Below are 19992 nucleotides of genomic sequence, written 5' to 3' on the forward strand. Positions count from 1 at the left end.
TGTTTCAAGTTATCAATATTAATGATCTGACAGCAGCTTTTATATGGTGACGTTGAAATAACCATTACTATTACTGGATTATAATCATTTGTTTTTATAAAAAAAATAGTTATGGTGCTATGGTGGTTTGAAAGAGAATCGCCCCCAGAGCTCATCTATTTAAATGTTTGGTCCCCAGTTGGTGGAACTGCTTGTAAAAATTAGGAGGTGTGGTTTTGTTGGAGTGTAGCCTTGGAGGAGGTAAGTCACTGGAGGGCATAGAATTTTGAGATTTCAAAAGCCTGCACCATTCCCAAAGCCTCTCACTCAGGCTCATGCTTGTGAATCAAGATGGGAGTTCTCAGTTACTGCTTCCGTACCATGCCTGCCTACCATTCTCCCTGCCACAAGGGCCATGGACTCACCCTATGAACTGTACGACCCCAATAAACTGTTCTATAAGCTACCTTGGTCCAGCAATGGAAAAGTTACTAAGAGAGTTGAATTTATTTATTTGTCTGTGGGGAATGCTGGAGGGCTCCAGCAGGCTTGGACTTGGCAAACATGGTGCAGGCCAGCCTTGCCCATCCCCCTTCCCCCTTCCTTACAAACCATAGATTATATCCCTAAAGCTAGCCATCAAGGTCTGTTCCTCATTTGGGCACTTTCTTATGCCAGACTAATTCCTCAGGCTGACTACCGAAGTCCAGCAATCAAAAGCCCCTAATTAACATGTGTTGAAGAATAATCTTTTTGTACACTGTAAAGATGTGTCACTCTGGTTTGACAAAAAGCTGAACAGCGATAGCTAGGCAGGCTTTGCTGGGCAGAGAGGACACTGGGAAGAAGACGACGATGCCAGGAGACACAGAGCAAGCAGTGTGGGCACTACAGAGATGAGATGATAAAGCCATGAGGCAGAACGTGAATTAACAGAAACAGGCTAATTTAAGTTGTAAGAGCTAGTTAGAAACAAGCCTAAACTATCAGCCAAGCTTTCATAATTTATAATAAGTATCTATATTGGTTTTTGTTTGTTTGTTTGTTTTCTGTGAGCTGGTGGCCCAAAGAAAAAGCCATTTACAAACATGTCCAATCAAAGCGTACCATGCTTCCTAGCCCACTCTCAGAGACCTCTCCTTTTTCACCTGCGAGGGCATCTGCTGCTGTTTTCGGAGTCAGAAGCAGTCTCTTTAACTTTTCTTCCCCACTTAGTAAAGGATCTCCCTGTGAAAACAGGTGTTTGGGTGTGGTTTGTGCCTAACCAGGGTCTGGGAGGGAGTCCCTGCAGTGTGTGGGTCCTTTCAGAGGCTAGAGGACCACTTCCAGAGTCAATGCTCTCCCTCCACCGTGCAGGTCTGGAGGGTCAAACTCAGGCCAGCATGCTTGGCAGCAGGTGCCTGTACCCGCTGACCATTAGCACGTGGTTTGGGAAGAGGCCATAGGTCTTGAGTTCGTGAGCCTCTAGACCCTCTCCTGGTGTTCACTAACAGAACTAGGGCTGTTAGTACTGCCACTTAAATCTGTCCTTGGTTTTTCTTCACATTCCTAAGTGACAGAGTGAGGTTATGAGGAGGAAAGATGTAGACTCCAACTCACATGGCATCATGGCCTTTTTACCTGTGTGTGTGTGTGTGTGTGTCCGTGTGTGTGTATGTGTCCGTGTGTGTCCGTGTGTGTGTGTGTGTCCGTGTGTGTGTGTGTGTGTGTGTGTATGTACTGTATGGGGCACTCACTCCACTGCTAAGCTTCTTTTAATGACACTAGTGTTCACACACTACATCAGAACTACCTCACTACATGACTACAAGGAGGGGCAGGGTGTCCTTCATCGCCCGTCTGGCGTGTCGGCACCCTTCTCAGGGCTGTGTAGTCTTAAGATGGACAAGGCTACATCAGTCAGACCTTCACATTCGAATGAGTGGCACTGAAGGTCCAGCTTGTGAAAGTCGGCTTAGTTCATGTGAAATTCTAGACAGCTCTTGACTTGACTCACACAAAACTGAGTATAGAAAAAGAACATGTGAAAAGATGTATTGGTGCTATTGGGGTGTGTGTGTGTAACTGTCTGTGCCTAACTTTTGAACAAAGTCCCTATTCTCATCCCACTTCATTTACACCAATGTTATGTCTGAGCCATGGCCCCCCCCCCCCCAGCAGCCACCAACTCACAACAGTAACATGGGTGCTTTTTTAATTTCTGGTTTTTACGCCAGGCTTCACAGTAAGCAACTTTGCTTGAAAAGATACGAAGGGAAGGGAGTGTGGGTGTTCTAGATTACTCTTTGGAGGTAGAACAAACAGGAGAGAAAGGCCAAGGGCAGAGTCAGCCAGGGGAGGTGAGTAACTTCTCTCCATTTGACCACACAATGGTAAGCATTTTTAAATGTTACTTTATTCTAACAAATACTTTTTCACAATTTCCAACAAAAGTTTCACACCTGGACATCAGATAACTACAGCCAAAATTAGATTCCAGAGCCACGGAATATGGTTTGAAAAGCCACATGTAGTTATGGGTTTTCCTACAGCCGCCTGTGGTCTGCCGGCCCCGTGGAGGCAGGCCTGACTCTGTGTAACACACTCCTGTTCTCTTTGTCGGGCCATGATGGTCTCTCAAGAACTGCAGCTAAAGTCACACCACCAACTTTCTAACGAGACATTAAACCATCCTGAGGTACAGCGTATGTCCAGCAAACTAAGAACAAGGGGGCGGGGGACAAAGCAGAGAGTGGGAATGTTTTTATGAGTGAAGTATTTGAATACCCATGTGTTTACAACTTTAAGCAAAATGGGGAAATATAATGCCCAAATATTTAAACTTGTAAGGAACTAGGTAGTAAGGACTCAATGGTAAGGAGCTAGCCACCAAGCCTGATAACCTGAGTTCAACCCTCTGAAGCCCATGGTGGAAGAAGAAAAAGGAACTCTTGCAAGATGCATTCAGACCTCCATGTATGCATTGTAGTACACATGTACATGTGTACACACACACACACACACACACACACACACACACACACAGAGAGAGCAAACAAATGTAAAATCAAAGTAACTGCAAAAAGCGTCAAGCATTCTAAACTACCTAAAGATTCACTCAACAAGTGCTGGGGCCTATCTAATTGTAGGCACTGGCTAAATCCCAAGGCAAGCACGCGCCACCCTGTGTGACTCCAGAAAGTCTTTGACGTAACAGATCCCCTCAGGAGTCTAATAAGAAAACTGTGTCCAAATGGGTAGGCATGTGACCCAGCAGTCAGCTCACTTTCAAACTTGGGAACCTCAACAAGAATATGAAGTTAGAGTGACAGGCATATTTGTTTTGTTTGTTTGTTTTTTGTTTTTGTTTTGTTGTTGTTGTTTTTACAAGTTTACTGTCCTCTAGACTAGAGGGTGGAGAGCAGATGGGAAAGATGTAACACAGTTTAGTCACATGGGCTCCAGCAGCTCAGGATGGATCAGGGATTGTTTAGCCTGAAGTGATTCAAGCATTTAACTGAGGGGCTGGAGAGATGGCCCAGTGGCTAAGAGCACTGGGTACTCACACAAAGGACCTGGGTTCAATTCCCAGCACCTACACGGTGGCTCACAACCATCTGTAACTCCAGTGCCAGAGGACCTGATGCCCTCTCTGGTCTCTGCTGGCACTGCACACATGGCACACACGCACACACACACACATTCATACTCATAAAATAACTAAAGCTGGAGCCATGGCTCAGGAGTCTAGAAGACTTGTTGCTCTTGCAGAGGGTTTGGGTTCAGTTCCTAGCACCTACGTCATGTTTTACAACCATTCATAACTCCAGTTCCAGGGATCCCAAAACCTTCTCTGACCTTCACGGGCACCAACATTAACGTGGTACACATGTATACCTGCAGGTAAAACACTTATCCACATTAAATAAATCTACAGAAATAATTTTAAAAAGAACTGAGGGTTTTCTCCCACCATAATAAAACAAAAACAAAAACAAAACTTTTGTAAAGAGTTGGGTGAACTGAGTGATCATTTCACCACATGTGCTAAGGCAGAAGTCAGCAAACATTCTGTGGAAGTCCAGACAGTCCTAACACCATCAGCTTTCAGGGTCACTTTATCTCAAGTCAGTTGTATTATGACTACAGCCCAACATGTAAACAGATGGGCAAGGCCATGGATTAATAAAACCTTACTCACGAAAAGATCTGAGGGCAGATTTTGTCTAAAGTCACATTTTTGCCAAAGCCTGCCTTTAAAGAATTGTTCATATCTGTATAAACATACCTAGTGTATGTGTAAGCCTATATAAACATAACTAGTGTGTGTGGTAAGCCTGTGTAAACATACCTAGTGTGTATACGGAAGTCTGAATAAACATACCTACTGTGTGTGTACGCAAGTCTGAATAAACGTACCTAGTGTGTATATGGGAGTCTGTATAAACATACCTAGTGTGTGTATGCAAGTCTGTATAAACATACCTAGTGTGTGTATGGAAGCCCGTATAAACATACCTAGTGTGTGTATGGAAGCCTGTGTAAACATACCTAGTGTGTATACGGAAGTCTGAATAAACATACCTACTGTGTGTGTATGCAAATCTGAATAAACATACCTAGTGTGTGTATGGAAATCTGTATAAACATACCTAGTGTGTGTATGCAAGTCTGTATAAACATACCTAGTGTATGTAAGCCTGTATAAACATACCTAGTGTGTGTATGGAAGTCTGTATAAACATACCTAGTGTGTGTAAGCCTGTATAAACATACCCAGTGTGTATATGGAAGTCTGTATAAACATAACTAGTGTGTGTATGGAAGTCTGAATAAACATGCCTAGTGTGTGTATAGAAGTCTGTATAAACATACCTAGTGTGTATATGGAAGTCTATATAAGCAGACCTAGTGTATGTATTGAAGCCGATATAAATATACCCAGTGTGTGTGGAATTAAAGGTGCTAATGTGGTGGAGAAGGAAATGAAGCAGGACATAACCTTCAGGAAGTGACAGAACACTGCTTTAAACATTTTCTTTTCTTTTTTTTTATAATTTTCAAAAATTTATTATATACACAGTGTTCCACCTGCATGTATATCTGCAGGCCAGAAGAGGTCACTAGATCTCATTATAGATGGTTGTGAGCCATCGTGTGGTTGCTGGGAATTGAACTCAGGACCTCTAGAAGAGAAGTCAGTGCTCTTAACCTCTGAGCCATCTCTCCAGCCCCGCTTTAAAAAATTTATTTTTAAAAGTTATTTTTAAAAATTTTATTTTTAAAAAGCAGACTTTTTATTTTTAAATCTCCAGTAAAACAAAATATTGTTATTTAACTGGTCTTCGCTTTAAAAAGCACACCTTATTTGCAGTTTTACTAATGGGAATGTATCTCATCTAAATATCATCTAGGAAAAATTAGGCCCAACTCATTTTTAAATAGTGTGTGTGTGTGTGTGTGTGTGTGTGTGTGTGTGTACACACACGCATGTGCGCGCACGCACGTGTGAGCACACAGGTGTAAAAGTCAGAGGACATCTTGTAGAGTTGGCTTTCTCCTTCTACGTGTGGGTCCCGGGGATCAAACTGGTGTTGCCAGGCAACCTTACCTACTGGATCATCTTGCTGGGCCCCCTAACTCATTTCTAAAGGAAGAGACATTTCAAGAAACAAAATTCCAGAAACTAATTAGTTTTTTCTACCTAAAAACAGCTGGAGGAATAAGCAAACACACAGGGAGCCAAAGCCATGCTTCTAGTTGGTAATGATTTCTCTTTATTCAGGTTATTATTTGTGTGTTCAAACAAGAAAGACTGTGATTATATCTCACACAGGTCAGAGATAGTCAGGTGTGGCTATCATCACCTGGTTCTAGTCCTTAACCTAACCTGCAAATACAAACATACCAGTGAAGCAAAAGAACCCATAATGCATTGCTGAATCAACGATTACAAACTGTACTGATGGCAGAGTTCCATTTACAAGTTACCCTTCAGTCTCTGTTCCCCAGGGAAACTCTGTAGAAACAGGTATTTTGGGAACTACAAATGAGCCTGCAAACATTTCCGTCCTTCTACACACCCCAAACTTGCTATTTTAATTCTGTTGTATAAATGTCATTACCTCTTAGACAGCATTCAGAAGAACGAGATGGAGTGAAAAGGTAGGGGAACGGCTTTATAACACACTTGATGCAGAGAACACGGAAACCTACCTCAGTGACAAATAAGCTCTGTGCCTCCTCCTCTGCGTTCGAGGGGACCGTGGAACGGACATACCGTCCCTGCCGCCTCAGGACAGCCGTCTGTGAACAGAACACAGGAAGAGCTGGTGAAGACTGGGGGCCAGGCTAACTGTGCAGCTGAGTGAGGGCCTTGTAATAGGGCCAAAGCCTGTGAAATACCTCCACTGTGCCCCAGCAGGTGAGAACAGCTGCCTCCTCAGGTCACTCACGACAGATCCAGTGACATTTTGAAGTTCCAATGCCCAGACGAGGCTAATTGATCACTAATTATTACATGAATCTACAGACCAAGAAAGCTGCTTCTTGCCTCTGAAGATTAGAGCTATTTTTGATGCAGGAGATTTTAGTCTTACAATTTTTTTTTTTTTTGTATTTTATTAACACAGACTTAAACATTTGTTGCTCAAATTCAAAAAAGGTCTTTTAATAAAAAACTTGAAGTCTGATATTGAGGTAAATGCTGAAAGATTGGAGAAACATAGGAACAAGTCAAACCACCACCTCTTACCTCACCAACTGCTCAGCCTGAAAAAGCCTTCAAGCCAAAAGGCATCTAACCAAAAGCGGTTCCTCAGCTGAAAATTTCTTAGTTCCTGTCTCCTCAGCCTTATATACCTTTCTCTGCCCACCATATCACTTCCTGCCTCAACCTCTCTAGTGCTGGGATTAAAGGCATGTGTTTACTTCCCACTGCCTGGCTCTGTGTACCACCACTGCCTGGCTCTGTTTCCAGTGTGGCCTTGAACTCACAGAGATCCAGATGGATCTCTCTGCCTCCCAAGTGCTAGGATTAAAGGTGTGTACCACCACTGCCTGGCCTCTATGTTTAATATAGTAGCTTGTTCTGTTCTCTGATCTTCAGGCAAAGTTTATTAGGGTAGTGGTATATCACCACAGACACTGACTAAAAATAATGGATTTCATTATGCCATCTCCGTATGTATACACACATATTGTGATTGTATTCAATCTCTGTATGTACAGACCACACACTGTGATTGTGTTCAATCTCCATATGTATACACCACACACTGTGATTGTGTTCAGTCTCCATATGTATACACCACACACTGTGATTGTGTTCAGTCTCTGTATGTACAGACCACACACTGTGATTTTTGTTCAATCTCCATATGTATACACACCACACACTGTGATTGTGTTCAGTCTCTGTATGTACAGACCACACACTGTGATTGTGTTCAGTCTCTGTATGTACAGACCACACACTGTGATTTTTGTTCAATCTCCATATGTATACACACCACACACTGTGATTGTGTTCAATCTCCATATGTATACACCACTACTGTGATTGTGTTCAGTCTCTGTATGTACAGACCACACACTGTGATTGTGTTCAATCTCCATATGTACACACCACACACTGTGATTGTGTTCAATCTCCATATGTATACACCACACACTGTGATTGTGTTCAGTCTCCATATGTATACACCACACACTGTGATTGTGTTCAGTCTCCATATGTATACACCACACACTGTGATTGTGTTCAATCTCCATATGTATACACCACACACTGTGATTGTGTTCAATCTCCATATGTATACACCACTACTGTGATTGTGTTCAGTCTCTGTATGTATACACCACACACTGTGATTGTGTTCAATCTCCATATGTATACACCACTACTGTGATTGTGTTCAGTCTCTGTATGTATACACCACACACTGTGATTGTGTTCAATCTCCATATGTATACACCACTACTGTGATTGTGTTCAGACACGCCCATTACCCTTCTCTTGTTCTTCCTCCAGCCTCTCCTTCTTCCCAGACTCTTTAAAAAGCAAACAACAACAAAACACCTCTAGATTCTAGATATGACAGAAAAGGTGTGACATTGCTTCCTGCGTCCTCCTTGCTTCTCTTACCGCCACAGTTCCATTTCTGTGAAAACAGCCCACTTTTGCTCTTTATGGCTGAATAATGCTCCACTGTGAATCCTACTCCACTTCCTTACATACCCAGGCTGATCTGTAAGTTGGCTACTGTGAGCAGTGCTGCAGCAAAGAGATTTCATTCCAACCTCAATGACTCTATGTATAAGCCCCAGGAACGTACCAGTTAGTTCTATTTTCAGATTTTTGAGGCACCTCCATTCTGACTTCCACAATGGCTGTTAGAATTCACAGTCCCACCAGCACATGGGTCCATTTCTCTCCCAGGTCCTCAGCACTCCTTGTTGCTCACTTTCTTTTTTGATTTACTTTATTCTATGTGCACGGATGTCTTGCCTATGTGTATGTATGTGTACCATATGCGTGCCTGGTGCCCTCAGAGGTCAAAAGAAGGCATCAGATGCCCTAAAGCTCCAGTCACAGATGGTTGTGAGCCAGCACACAGGTGCTGGGATCTGAACCCCAGCCCTATACAAGAGCAGCAAATGCTCTTAACACTAAGCCACCTCCCCTGCCCCCATTTTTTGGTTTCTTAATGATAGCCACTCTTACTGGGGTAAGATGGAATCTCAACCTAATTTCTAGTTGTATCTGCCTGAAAATACCTTAAAGATTTTCACATATTTATTGGCCATCTATACTTCTTCATCTGAGATCTCCTGAATTCATCTGTCTACGTATTAATTGATTTATTTTGTGTGTTTAATTTTATTTTAGTTCTTTAATATGGACGCTAATCTTGAACAATGAACAAGTACCTGCCAGAGACTTTCTCCACCCTGTGGGGTGGCTCGCTGCTCTGTTCACTGTTTCTTTGCTGGGTAGAAAGAAGCTCTGAAGCTTCTTGCAATCCCCATCTGTCAACTGCTGCTACCTGATGGACTATCAGAGTCAGTTTCAGATTTCCAGGTCTTCCCCGGGACGTCTTCTCTAGCCGTTCCTGCTTTGCTTACATACACCAATCTTTGAGCGCCATCTTAAAGCCAGTGTTTAGATGGTGGCTTCCTCACTATATAAAAGGATATATATAAATGGATGCATCTCGTCCTCAAGTCCTATGCAGGTAAATTATTTGTCTACTCTGCCCCTGGGGAAGTTTGAAGACCTGGGTCTTGGTTTCTTACTGAATATTTCAAACAAATGTTGATGTTTACTGTAAAACTGTTACAAGGGATGCTAGAGAGATACATAATCATAAACACGGGAAAAGGTGCAAACTGTTCAAAAAGCCTTCACACTAGATCATGTCTTCCCAGACTGCCAAAAATCTCACAAGCCAGCCATGACTACAGTGGAGAAAACTGACCATCCAAGTCTGTGCCTCTCAAACAAGGGCGCCTTCTGTGTCCTTAGACACTATTATTTCCTTAGCTTGATTTACTGGCTCCTTCCACATTTTTCAAAATCTAACTATACATGTGAGACCTTCACCAACTGGCTCACTTGAAGAAAACGAACCGTGATCAGGGTCACTTCAAGCTCACTTCACATTAGAACACCAGAAAGAAAGAAGATTTTTGCAAAAATTTCCAGTAGAATTATGAACTCAAGAACCTGTCATTATGAGGCATTATTCCTTAATACCTGTCTTGAGTGAGAAAAATGACTGTCAATAGCTCTTCTAGATTGTAGAGATAAAAGGCTGTTATGCTCTCATCTGAAAAAGAAAACAACTTTAAGTCAACAGAGACTCTTAAGTCAGGCCTGGTTATTCTCATCTATAATTTCAGCATCTGGAAGGCTAAGGCAGGAGACTGCTATGTGTTCAAGGCCAGACACATACCAGAACACCGTCTGGGGTGGGGGTAGGGGTAGATATATAGAGACAGACAGAGGTGGGGGGGGGGGGAGACAGAGACCGAGAGACTGAGACTTGATTCAAATGTAGGTTTAAAGGTCAGTCATTTGTGGTCAGTTCCTAACTGATTTTGACCAATCACTTCCTGCCCAGATAGAGGCTGTCTTCACCCACTAGAGCTGAGCTTCTTCAGCACTCATCAAGCTTACGAGTCACATCTGAGGTTTTGAACGACATTCTATCAGACCCATTTTAGGTGCTCTCTAAGGAAGGCTCCAGGTGGCCGACCCTTCACCCTTCCTCACTGTAGGGAAGCTGCTCTCATACTAAAAGGTGCAGTCTACTTCCTCTTCCTCTGAATACAGGCTGGCCTGGACTACCAAAACACAGTAGGAAAGTCATCATGTGCATTCCAAAGTACCCTCTAGGAAAGGCACTCCCTTCCTCTTTCCAAGCTGAGCCAAGCGCCATACCAAGAATCTTCCTGTCTCTGCAGCTGCCAACCCTTGTCTTTGTGCCATGGGCACTGGTTAATGTAGAAACCCACAACTGGAAAAATGCGAAGAGCACATCTGTGAGGTGCTCAGCCACAGATGGGACCTCTGCATTACACCCCTCCCCCAAAAGATTCAGGAATCACAATGGATGAGGAGTGGAGAGACTGCAGGGGCCAGAGGGTGGGCAGGACTGACGGAAATCGAAGTACCTTCTGCGCATGACAGGATCACTGCTTTCATGAACTCACAGTCAATACAAGACCTGCACAAAACCAAGACAGTCAACATTCTAGCATGGTGGGAGGATGCCCTCATAGCCCCGTAGCTGAAGAGCCATGGATGGCTGATTGCTGCTGGAGGCAGTGGGCTAATCAATGTTCTTTAGGGATGAAGGTCCTGGAAGACAGATCATGCTCCAGTGAATGGCCCCATGTCCGTGAAGACACAGGAAGCACAAAGGGGACTCAGTGGGTCATATGGGCATGAAGTTGGGGTGGGGTGGGGGATGAAGGTGGGAAGACCTCAGGGGAGGAGTAGGGGTGGATATGATCAAAATGCACTGTACACATTATGAAAGTCTCAAAGGACTGGTGAGAATATATTTCTAAAAATTCTACTATTTTGAGACTACTAAGAAAAAACAACATGGCCATCGAGAAGGACCATATTATACATCCCACTGACCCAAGGCAGACACATCACAGGAGTGAAGAGGCCATTTTAGACACAGCCTCCCTAGGTAACTAGAGCAGAACCAGTCTACTGTGGGATGTCTTTCTGTACGCTGAGAATATGTGTTGCTCTGATTGGCTGATAAATAAAGCTGTTTGGCCTATGGCAAGGCAGCTTAGAGGCAGATGGAAAATCCAGGAGAGAGAAAGAAGAAAGGCAGAGGCAGAGGAGATGCTATCCTGCCATCCAGGGAACCGCATGTAATGTCACACAGGTAAAGCCACAGAACATGTGGTGACATACAGATTAACAGAAATGGGCTGAGTTTACTTATAAGAGCTAGCTAGCAAGAAAATTGAGCCATAGGCCATGGCCATGCAGTTCATAATTAATATAAGCCTCTGTGTGTTTACTTGTCCAAGCGGCTGCAAGAAGGGCAGACCACAGGAAAACTTTCAGCTACACCAGTCAGCTGGGCCTTGACCAGAATTCAGAACTGTGAGAATAATCAATACAGTTAAGTTACTAGGCTTCCGGGTGGTTTGTTACTCAACAGACAAATGAAACATGGTTGTAAGAAAGCACAACTCCAGGGAGGCTACCTAGAAAATGGGACCCTAGGAAAGACACAGGGATCACCCAATGACAGAGAAATGGATGAGATCTACATGAACAACCTGGACGACAGTGGGAATAATGAAGGGCAATATTTGAGGGAAAGAAAGCTTAGGGGAGCAGGAGATCCCAGCTAGATCAAGAACAGAAAGGGAGAACAAGGAATGGTAGACCATGATGGATGAGGACCACATGAGAACAGGAATAGGCAGAGTGCTGGAGAGGTCCCCAGAAATCCACAATGATATCCTCTGTAGACTGCTGGCAGTGGCCGAGAGAAAGCCTGATCTGACCTGGTCTGGTGATCAGATGGCCAAACACCCTGACGGTCGGGCTGGAACTCTCATCCAATAACTGATGGAAGTGGATGAGGAGATCCTCAGCCAGGCCCCAGGTGGAGCTCTGTGTGTCCAGTTGTCGAGAAGGAGGAGGGACTGTGGGAGCGTGAATTATTGAGCCGAAGATTGGAAAAAGCATGGGGACAAAAGGCCAGACGAACGGAAGCACATGAATTATGAACCAAAGGCTGTGGAGCCCCCAGCTGGATCAGGCCCTCTGGATAAGTGAGACAGTTGAATAGCTTGAACTGTTTTGGGAGGAACCCAGTCTGTGGGACCCGGACCTGTCCTTAGTGCATGAGCTGGCTGTTTGGAACCTGGGGCTTACACAGGGACACTTTGCTCAGCCTGGAAGGAGGGGACTGGACCTGCCTGTACTGAATCCACCAGGTTTAAATGAATCCCCAGGCCCTGAAGGAGATGGGAATGGAGGGGAGGGGCTAGGGGGAAGGTGAGGGTGGGGGCGGGAGGGGGGAGGACAGGGGAACCCATGGCTGATGTGTAAAATTAAAACACAAATATAATTTAAAAGGGGGGGGGGCAGAAAGCAGAAGCAGCTGAGCGGCACAGTACTGAAGAATGCTGTACCCACAGGACAGAGCACTCCTCAGAGACATTCTCCTGCAACCTGGCTTCCATCATCACCTTCTACTCAGTCGGTGCCCTAAAGAGGTCACACATGTAAAATGGATAAAAAGTGAGTATCAGCCAGATCCCAAATACAACCTGTAGTGTTCTCCCTTCATGAAAAATACTTTACCAATCATTTAAGGGCTCAGAATAAATATTTACCTATCTATCCAACTGTGCTGATATTGTGTTCCCCAAAATATTGTGCATCCTATTAAACTTATCTGGGGTCAGAGAACAGAACAGCCACTAGATATAGAGGCCAGAAAATGGTGGCACACACGCCTTTAATCCTTTAGATCTCTGTGAGTTCAAAGCCACATTGGAAACAGCTGGGCGTGGTAACAAGCCTTTAATCCCAGGAAATGATGGCAGAAAGCAGAAAGGTATTTAAGGCGTGAGGACAAGGAACTAGAGCCTGGTTAAGCTTTTAGGCAGTTTAGCTGAGAGGCATCCAGTCTGAGGAAACAGGATCAGCTGAGGAATTGGCAAGGTAAGGTGGCTGTGGCTTGTTCTGCTTCTCTGATCTTTCAGCATTCACCCCAATACCTGGCTCCAGGTTTGTTTTTTATTAATAAGATCTTCTAAGATTCACGCTACATCCAACCTTGTTATATATGTTATTAAGCATTTAATAACACATATACGCCACTCACTAAGCAATATAGTCTGATGGAGAAGGAAATAAGTTCTCATAGCGTAACTTGTACTCCATCTAGAAGGACATTCCGAGAAGCTCGATGAATTCCAGGATGACACAAAAGAAAAGAGCAGAGGGTCCAGATCCAACAAAACAGAGCATCAAACAAAGCTGCATCAGACTTTACACTGAAATTGTAAAGGATGAATTCAAACTGTATTCAGAACAGACAGAGAGAGACACCTAAAGATAAAACCAAAACACAAGGAATGAGATCAGCTATGCTTTAAAACACAGGGATGGGTTGGGAATGGAGCTCTGTTGGTAGAGTGCTTGCCTTGAAGGTACAAAGCCCTGGTCCGCTCCAGCACCGAATGACTAAAGCCTGGTGGCACATGCCTATAACCCTAGCACTTGGAAGGTGGAGGAGGGGAAAATCAAAGGTTCAGAGTCATCCTCAGAAGCATAACAAGTTCCAGACCAGCCTGGGATACATGAGGTCATGACGACAGACAGACAGACAGACAGACAGACAGACAGACAGACAGATAGGGCCTAGAGCTAAGCATATTTGCTATGTCAAAAACTGCCTTTGAGCTCCAATTGACTTTCAATTAAACACTAAAACCCCTACCACTTTAATCAATCAGGGGGTAAAATCAGGTCACAGAAAGAAAAGGTCTTGCATAGTAGGAGAGTTTCCCTATCATTACTTAAAAACCAAGGCTGGAACCCATCAGGTTAGATCCCCTTGTGGTCTAGTGGACTTGTCACAAATGGAGCAGCTACTACCATTAATGCCACAGCTACTGTCCTCACTGCCTTCATCCTAAGTCCAGTCTCTACAATCCACTTGTATGGACAATCCACTTGTTTATAACATGCTTCCCATTCTGACTTTCTTACTGGGAAAAGATGCAAAGCAAACAGAAATAGATTGACTTTTTTATTGAAATCCCAACATAGTTTAATAAAACAGTATTTTGCTTTTCTTGTGGAGTCAGCAAATGCATGTCAGTTTCCTTGAGTCTGAACTACTCTAGTCATATTGATCAAATATCTGGTCTACAGACCTGAAAAGCTGATATTTGACCCTATAATTCAGTAATCTTAAAACAATGTCCCTGAGACCTGTTTTAACAGCTGGTTCCATTATCGAGCACTCTCCTGCAGGCCCATGCCTTTTCCTCTATTAGATTTGAGTTCCTTTAAGGCCAAGAGGCATCTCCCTCTTACTTGTATCTCTGAGATAAACACTTGATAAATGTTTCAGGAATGAATGAATAAAACAGTCAATAGGGATAGAAAAAGGAAACTGCCAATCACCATCCATTACTTGCATATAAGGCTTTCCTATTAAGACAAAAGCTCTCTGATCCATTACACAAATTGACATGGGATGTCTATAACGCAAGCAAATGTTCTATTTTAACCTCTTTATAGATTTTGTGTATTAAAAGTCGCATTCAAACCATAGTCTTCTCTATGCCAAACCAATTAACATTAAATTTCTATAGTTTTATTTATCAGGCTTATAAAAAGTTCAAATCAACCTCCTAAGAGTCACACTCAGTACTGGAGCCAGGCTTATAAAAAGTTCAAATCAATCTCCTAAGAGTCACACTCAGTACTGGAGCCAGGCTTATAAAAAGTTCAAATCAATCTCCTAAGAGTCACACTCAGTACTGGAGCCAGGCTTATAAAAAGTTCAAATCAACCTCCTAAGAGTCACACTCAGTACTGGAGCCAGGCTTATAAAAAGTTCAAATCAATCTCCTAAGAGTCACACTCAGTACTGGAGCCAGGCTTATAAAAAGTTCAAATCAACCTCCTAAGAGTCACACTCAGTACTGGAGCCAGGCTTATAAAAAGTTCAAATCAACCTCCTAAGAGTCACACTCAGTACTGGAGCCCTTCTAATCAATGAGCTAAGTCTCCTTCAAATACTATAGTTCTTTTCTGGGTTTGTGTGGGGACAAGCTTTTACCATGTGTAGCACAGGCTGACCCTTAGCCCATGACCTTCCGCTTCAGCCTTTGTGCTGCTGAGACTAAGGGTGTTTGCAACCACGCTGAGTTCACATTCTCATTCCTATCTCTAATAATTATTTTTGCTAAAGGATGGGTCTTTATACTATTTCCAAAAAATCAACATCAAAAATGCAAAGAGCAATCCCTCTGTTTTCCTCTTAAGGAGGCTCCTGCTTGCTTTGTATCATTATGTAAATCACCTAATCTTGCATAGTTTGTTTTCCTCATCTACAGCAATGGGGACAGTCATTATTCTGTCTCTGGGGAATCTTAGAGGTTAAAGGGAGGTTGATGCAATGTAACTTCCAAGTCTACACCAATTCAAGATAGTTTATAAGGCGTTCTAATACAAATGGCCAGCCCCACTCTTTTAATGTTTAGAAATAAATTACACTCATCCCTCAGTGACCTTGAAGGACTGAGTCCAGGACCTCCCATATCTATAAAACCCAGAGATACTCAAGTCCTATACCTTAGGTGAGTATCTGAACAGATCCCATGCAATTTCTCTCAATTATTTCTAACATCTACTACAAGACAAGACAAGACACGACGACTACAATATCTAAAAGAGCTGCCATGCTGCACCGTTTAGGGAACAATTATACAAAGTCTACACATGCTCATATACTCTCCTTTTCTCCAAATATTTCCAGCCTGATGTTGTCTGAATCCACAGACAGGGCATCTGGGGAAATGAAACTCAATTATGAAAGGGGAAGGGACTTTTTCATCCTATGACATGTGGTTGGCATCTGAAGACTAAAGTAGAGTATAACTAGCACCCCAAATAACCACTGAGATGGACACCCCAAGTTCAAAACGCAATTCAGAAACAACGGCTTTCCAGCTACTATGGGAAGTAACTCTCTATGGTTAAACACTGGCAGTCTTTGTCACACAGAAATCCTTAGTTACCTTATCCAGAGACAAACTAGATTCTCACAAGGAACCCCAAAGAACCAGTAGAATAGCTGAAATTGAAGAGAGGAGCACAGTGTCCCCCAAAGGCACTTTGAAGGATGTGTGGACACTGGTGACCCCCAAGCCAAACTTTCCATTTTTATGGAATGAAGTGGAACCATTTCATTGTCCCCAGACCCAGGAACAGCAAAACATACCACCCTCTCCCACTCTGGTTTGAAATTTAAAAATTCAAGTAGATTATTTTACTTTAAGAACTTTTCTCTTGATTGAAATGATTCCCCGAAAATACTTTGATGGTCCCGAGCTACAAGGTCAGAGTAGGAAACTTCTGGGCTGTGTGGGCCACCTGGGGGAACACAGACAGGCAATAGTTCCTGACCTGGCAACTCCCTGTCCTGACTCTGCCCCAGGACCTGCTGCAATCCTATCTTCTGAGATTTAATTTAGCTCCCCATTTTTAAACTAACTCAAGTCCAGATCCCAAAGGGATGAGGGGGTCTATCTTACACATGTGACCATGAATCACCCACTGCCCCACCTCTCTCCACCCTCTCCCCCACCCCCACCCTCCCATACCCACACCACCCAGAAGCTCAAGTCTCCAAGGAGGAGAAACGTGAAGCCGATCATCTCATTGAACTTCCCAGGGCAGCAGCTGAGCAGTGACACTGGGAAGGGTTTGAATAGAAAGCCAGGAAACCCAAGAGCCCTGGGGAGGAGGTTTGTCTCTCAGCAGCCTAATGCTGGGGAAAGCCTGAACTTTCCGCAAACTGGCTTTTTAGGACCGCCAGGTTCCCTCTGTGGCTCAGAAATTCCAGTTCTGTGAATGTGGAATTCTAAGTCCCACCTCTTCCCAAGAGCTGAGCTGAGTGCTAGCAAGCAATCTGTGAGAAACCAAAAGACAGAAAAAAATCCAGTAAAAAGAGAAAAGATGAATATCGAATTTGCTTTGACTTTACATTGCTCAAGTTACTTTTTGTAATGAAACAAAAAGAGGAAAGATTCACTATATGGATTTAAAGAAATATGAATATTGTCAAAGGTATGCAGCTGTGTTCCATCTTTACTTTCGACACCTCTCCACTCACACACTGCTGGTTACTTTATTAATCACTTTACGATGGCATTAAACTACTTAAAATACTCTTAATTCCTGGGGGGGGGGGAAATATGCATCTCCTCTGGGCATATACAACATTTTTTATAAGATTTTAATTAGAAGCCCGAAACAAAAGTTCCACCCTTTCCCCAGGGACCCTAAGAACAATGAACTAAAGAAGAGATCCCAGAGAAGCGGGTGGGCTGTAACCTAAGCCAGCTGCAGGGATGGGGACCAAGTATTTGTCTCCTCTGATCCAGGAACAGAAAGCTGGGAGTGGCCTCACTCAGACAGAAAAACAGACAGCAAGGGCAGACAGGAGAGGGAGTGTAGCTGCTTTCCCAGAAGAAGGGAGGTGGGGTACTAGGCAGACAACCCTAGGTTGGGTAGCCTTGGCTTCTCACTACTGAGACACTGGGTCAGAGAACTGCAGGCTCCTCAGGAGGAGGCGGGGTCTTAAGGAACCTAGGCTAGCCTCACACTCACTAGGTAGTCAAGGCTGGCCTTGAAACTCTTTCAGCCTCTACCTCCGAAGCATGAGAATTACAGGAATGTGCCAACACGCCCAAAGAATGTGACCATCTTTGCTGAGCCCCCCTCACAGTCTACGGTAGAGCATTCCAGATTTGTCATTATTTTGGCTTTATCTATTCACAGGATTATCCCTTCAAAACTCCGCAAATTTTATGCATGTGTCTGAGAAATTGTGGTTCAGTCTACATGGAAAAGGACAACTCCTAGTTGGTGAAAGGCACCTGAAGAAGGAGAGAAATGAACACAGCCATAAAGCACCACCAGGTGACCCAGAGACACTGGGCCCTTGAGACTGGTGTCCTCTGGCTGGGCTTGCCGCCTTCATTACACGGTAAGCCCCAGCTTGACTGTTTTTTAAAATTATTAATAGGTTCAGCCAGCCCAAAGGAATGCAGCACCCACATCAATGTTTTAAAAGTTATCTCCAGTTCCAAACGACTGCTTAGTATCAGGAAAGCTCCCTGCTCCCTCTCTCTCCCTCTCTAGGCCTAAGACGAACTGCACGGGGGTCTTGTGTGTCTGTAGAACTCTGTCCCTTTGATTTTTGCTGGACATGCCACGTGACCAGGTTGGTCTGTACCTTAAACATCTTTGGATGCAGTGCAACACTGAACCGCAGCAGCAGTGGGCTCTGGGAACAGTGCCGCAGCTGGCTGCACACAGAAAGGCTGGCGGCTCTCCAAGGATCAGCAGAGCCATTTGCTTCAAAGCACATGGGCTGTCCATGAACGGCTCCGGCACCAAGCTAGCCTGGAAACTCAGATTCACGCAGGGTGGCGTCCCACACTCCGCATGTCAAAGTTCCTGTCCTGGCCTTTAACTCCCATGGTCTGCTCACCTAGAGAAGTGCCCCCTCCCCTCCTCCCCCATTGCAACGCTTAGCTCACCTGTAAAGGGCCTGGAGAGAGAATCCCATTTAACCCCAAAGAGGGGCTGGAGAGGTGGCTCAGTGGTTAACAACCCACACTGCTCTTCGCAGAGGGTGACAGCAATTCCTAGCACCCCCTCGCTGTTTACAAATGACTCTAACTCTCGCCCCAGGGAATCCAATGCTCTCTGGCCTCCTCAGACAACTGCACACACCCTACTCACATACACAAATAATTTACAAAAAATAAAATCATGTTAAAACAAAACAACACTCCCCACCCGCTCTGGGGCTGGAAAGATGGCTCAGCGGTTACAACCTGAGGCTCACCACCACCTATAACTAGCTCTGGGGGCTTCCTACGCTTCTGCCTCCACTGGCACCTGCATTTATACCCACAAACACACTTTATCCAGAATTTAAAATAATTCTAAATAAACACCCAAAACTCCAAAACAGCAAAAGCCTTCCGAAGAACAACTTACAACACTACAAAGGACCCTGATGAAGGCAGAAGGAAAGCTCATTTCTCGTGTTCCTTCTGAGGCTGCTGTCCCCTCACAATGACCCCCTTGGGAACAGGGGTACCCCTCCGTAGCTACTCTTGTCACTTTCTGACACTTGAACAGAATGAAACCTCTCACCTCCTGAAGGCCTGTCTAATGTCAATTCGGAAACATTTTATATTATAGATATAATATAAAATCTTTTCCAGGTAGGTCTAGCCCTAGACATGAACTACTATCCCATAATGTTCACATAAAATCACATTGTTGGACACTGAATTCCAGCTGTCAAATTTTCAAGGAATTTACAAAAAGAACATTTTTAGTAAAAAGTAAAAAATCCTAAGATTACTTTATTGGGGAAAAAAATATATACCCAGGAAAAAACAGTGCTGAAAATGTTTTCTTTTCCAAAGGGTAGATGGGAAATGAGATCAGGGACTTCCAGGCCTTTGTAAGTCCTAGCGCTTGGCTTCCTCTCCAGGTCACTGGTTTGTAGATAATTATCGGTTGTGTTTAAGTAAAAGCGGAAAAGAACCAGGGGGAAAATAGAAATCAGGATGTTACCGACAGGGAAATGGAATTACCATATTTTCCCTCTACAATGCTGAGGCAACTCGAAGGCTGTCCAGAATCTGAACACTTCCTAGCACTGGCGATCCTTCATCATTTTCAATGGCATTCAGTGGAGTTCAATGGTAAACCCT

At 43.9% G+C, this 19992-nt stretch overlaps 1 protein-coding gene across 26 annotated transcripts in view; it reads right to left on the reverse strand.

Annotated features, from left to right (window-relative positions):
* Positions 1-19992, reverse strand: part of Dock9 (dedicator of cytokinesis 9) — a 273772-nt gene that overhangs the window by 128690 nt on the left and 125090 nt on the right. For all 26 annotated transcript variants that reach the window (XM_036199716.1, XM_036199735.1, XM_036199731.1 and 23 more), the window contains exon 3: positions 6175-6264. In XM_036199716.1, the coding sequence (XP_036055609.1) occupies positions 6175-6264 (90 nt within the window). The remainder of the gene's footprint in view (positions 1-6174; positions 6265-19992) is intronic.

Source organism: Onychomys torridus, chromosome 9 (assembly GCF_903995425.1).
Source record: "Onychomys torridus chromosome 9, mOncTor1.1, whole genome shotgun sequence".
NCBI lineage: Eukaryota > Metazoa > Chordata > Mammalia > Rodentia > Cricetidae > Onychomys > Onychomys torridus.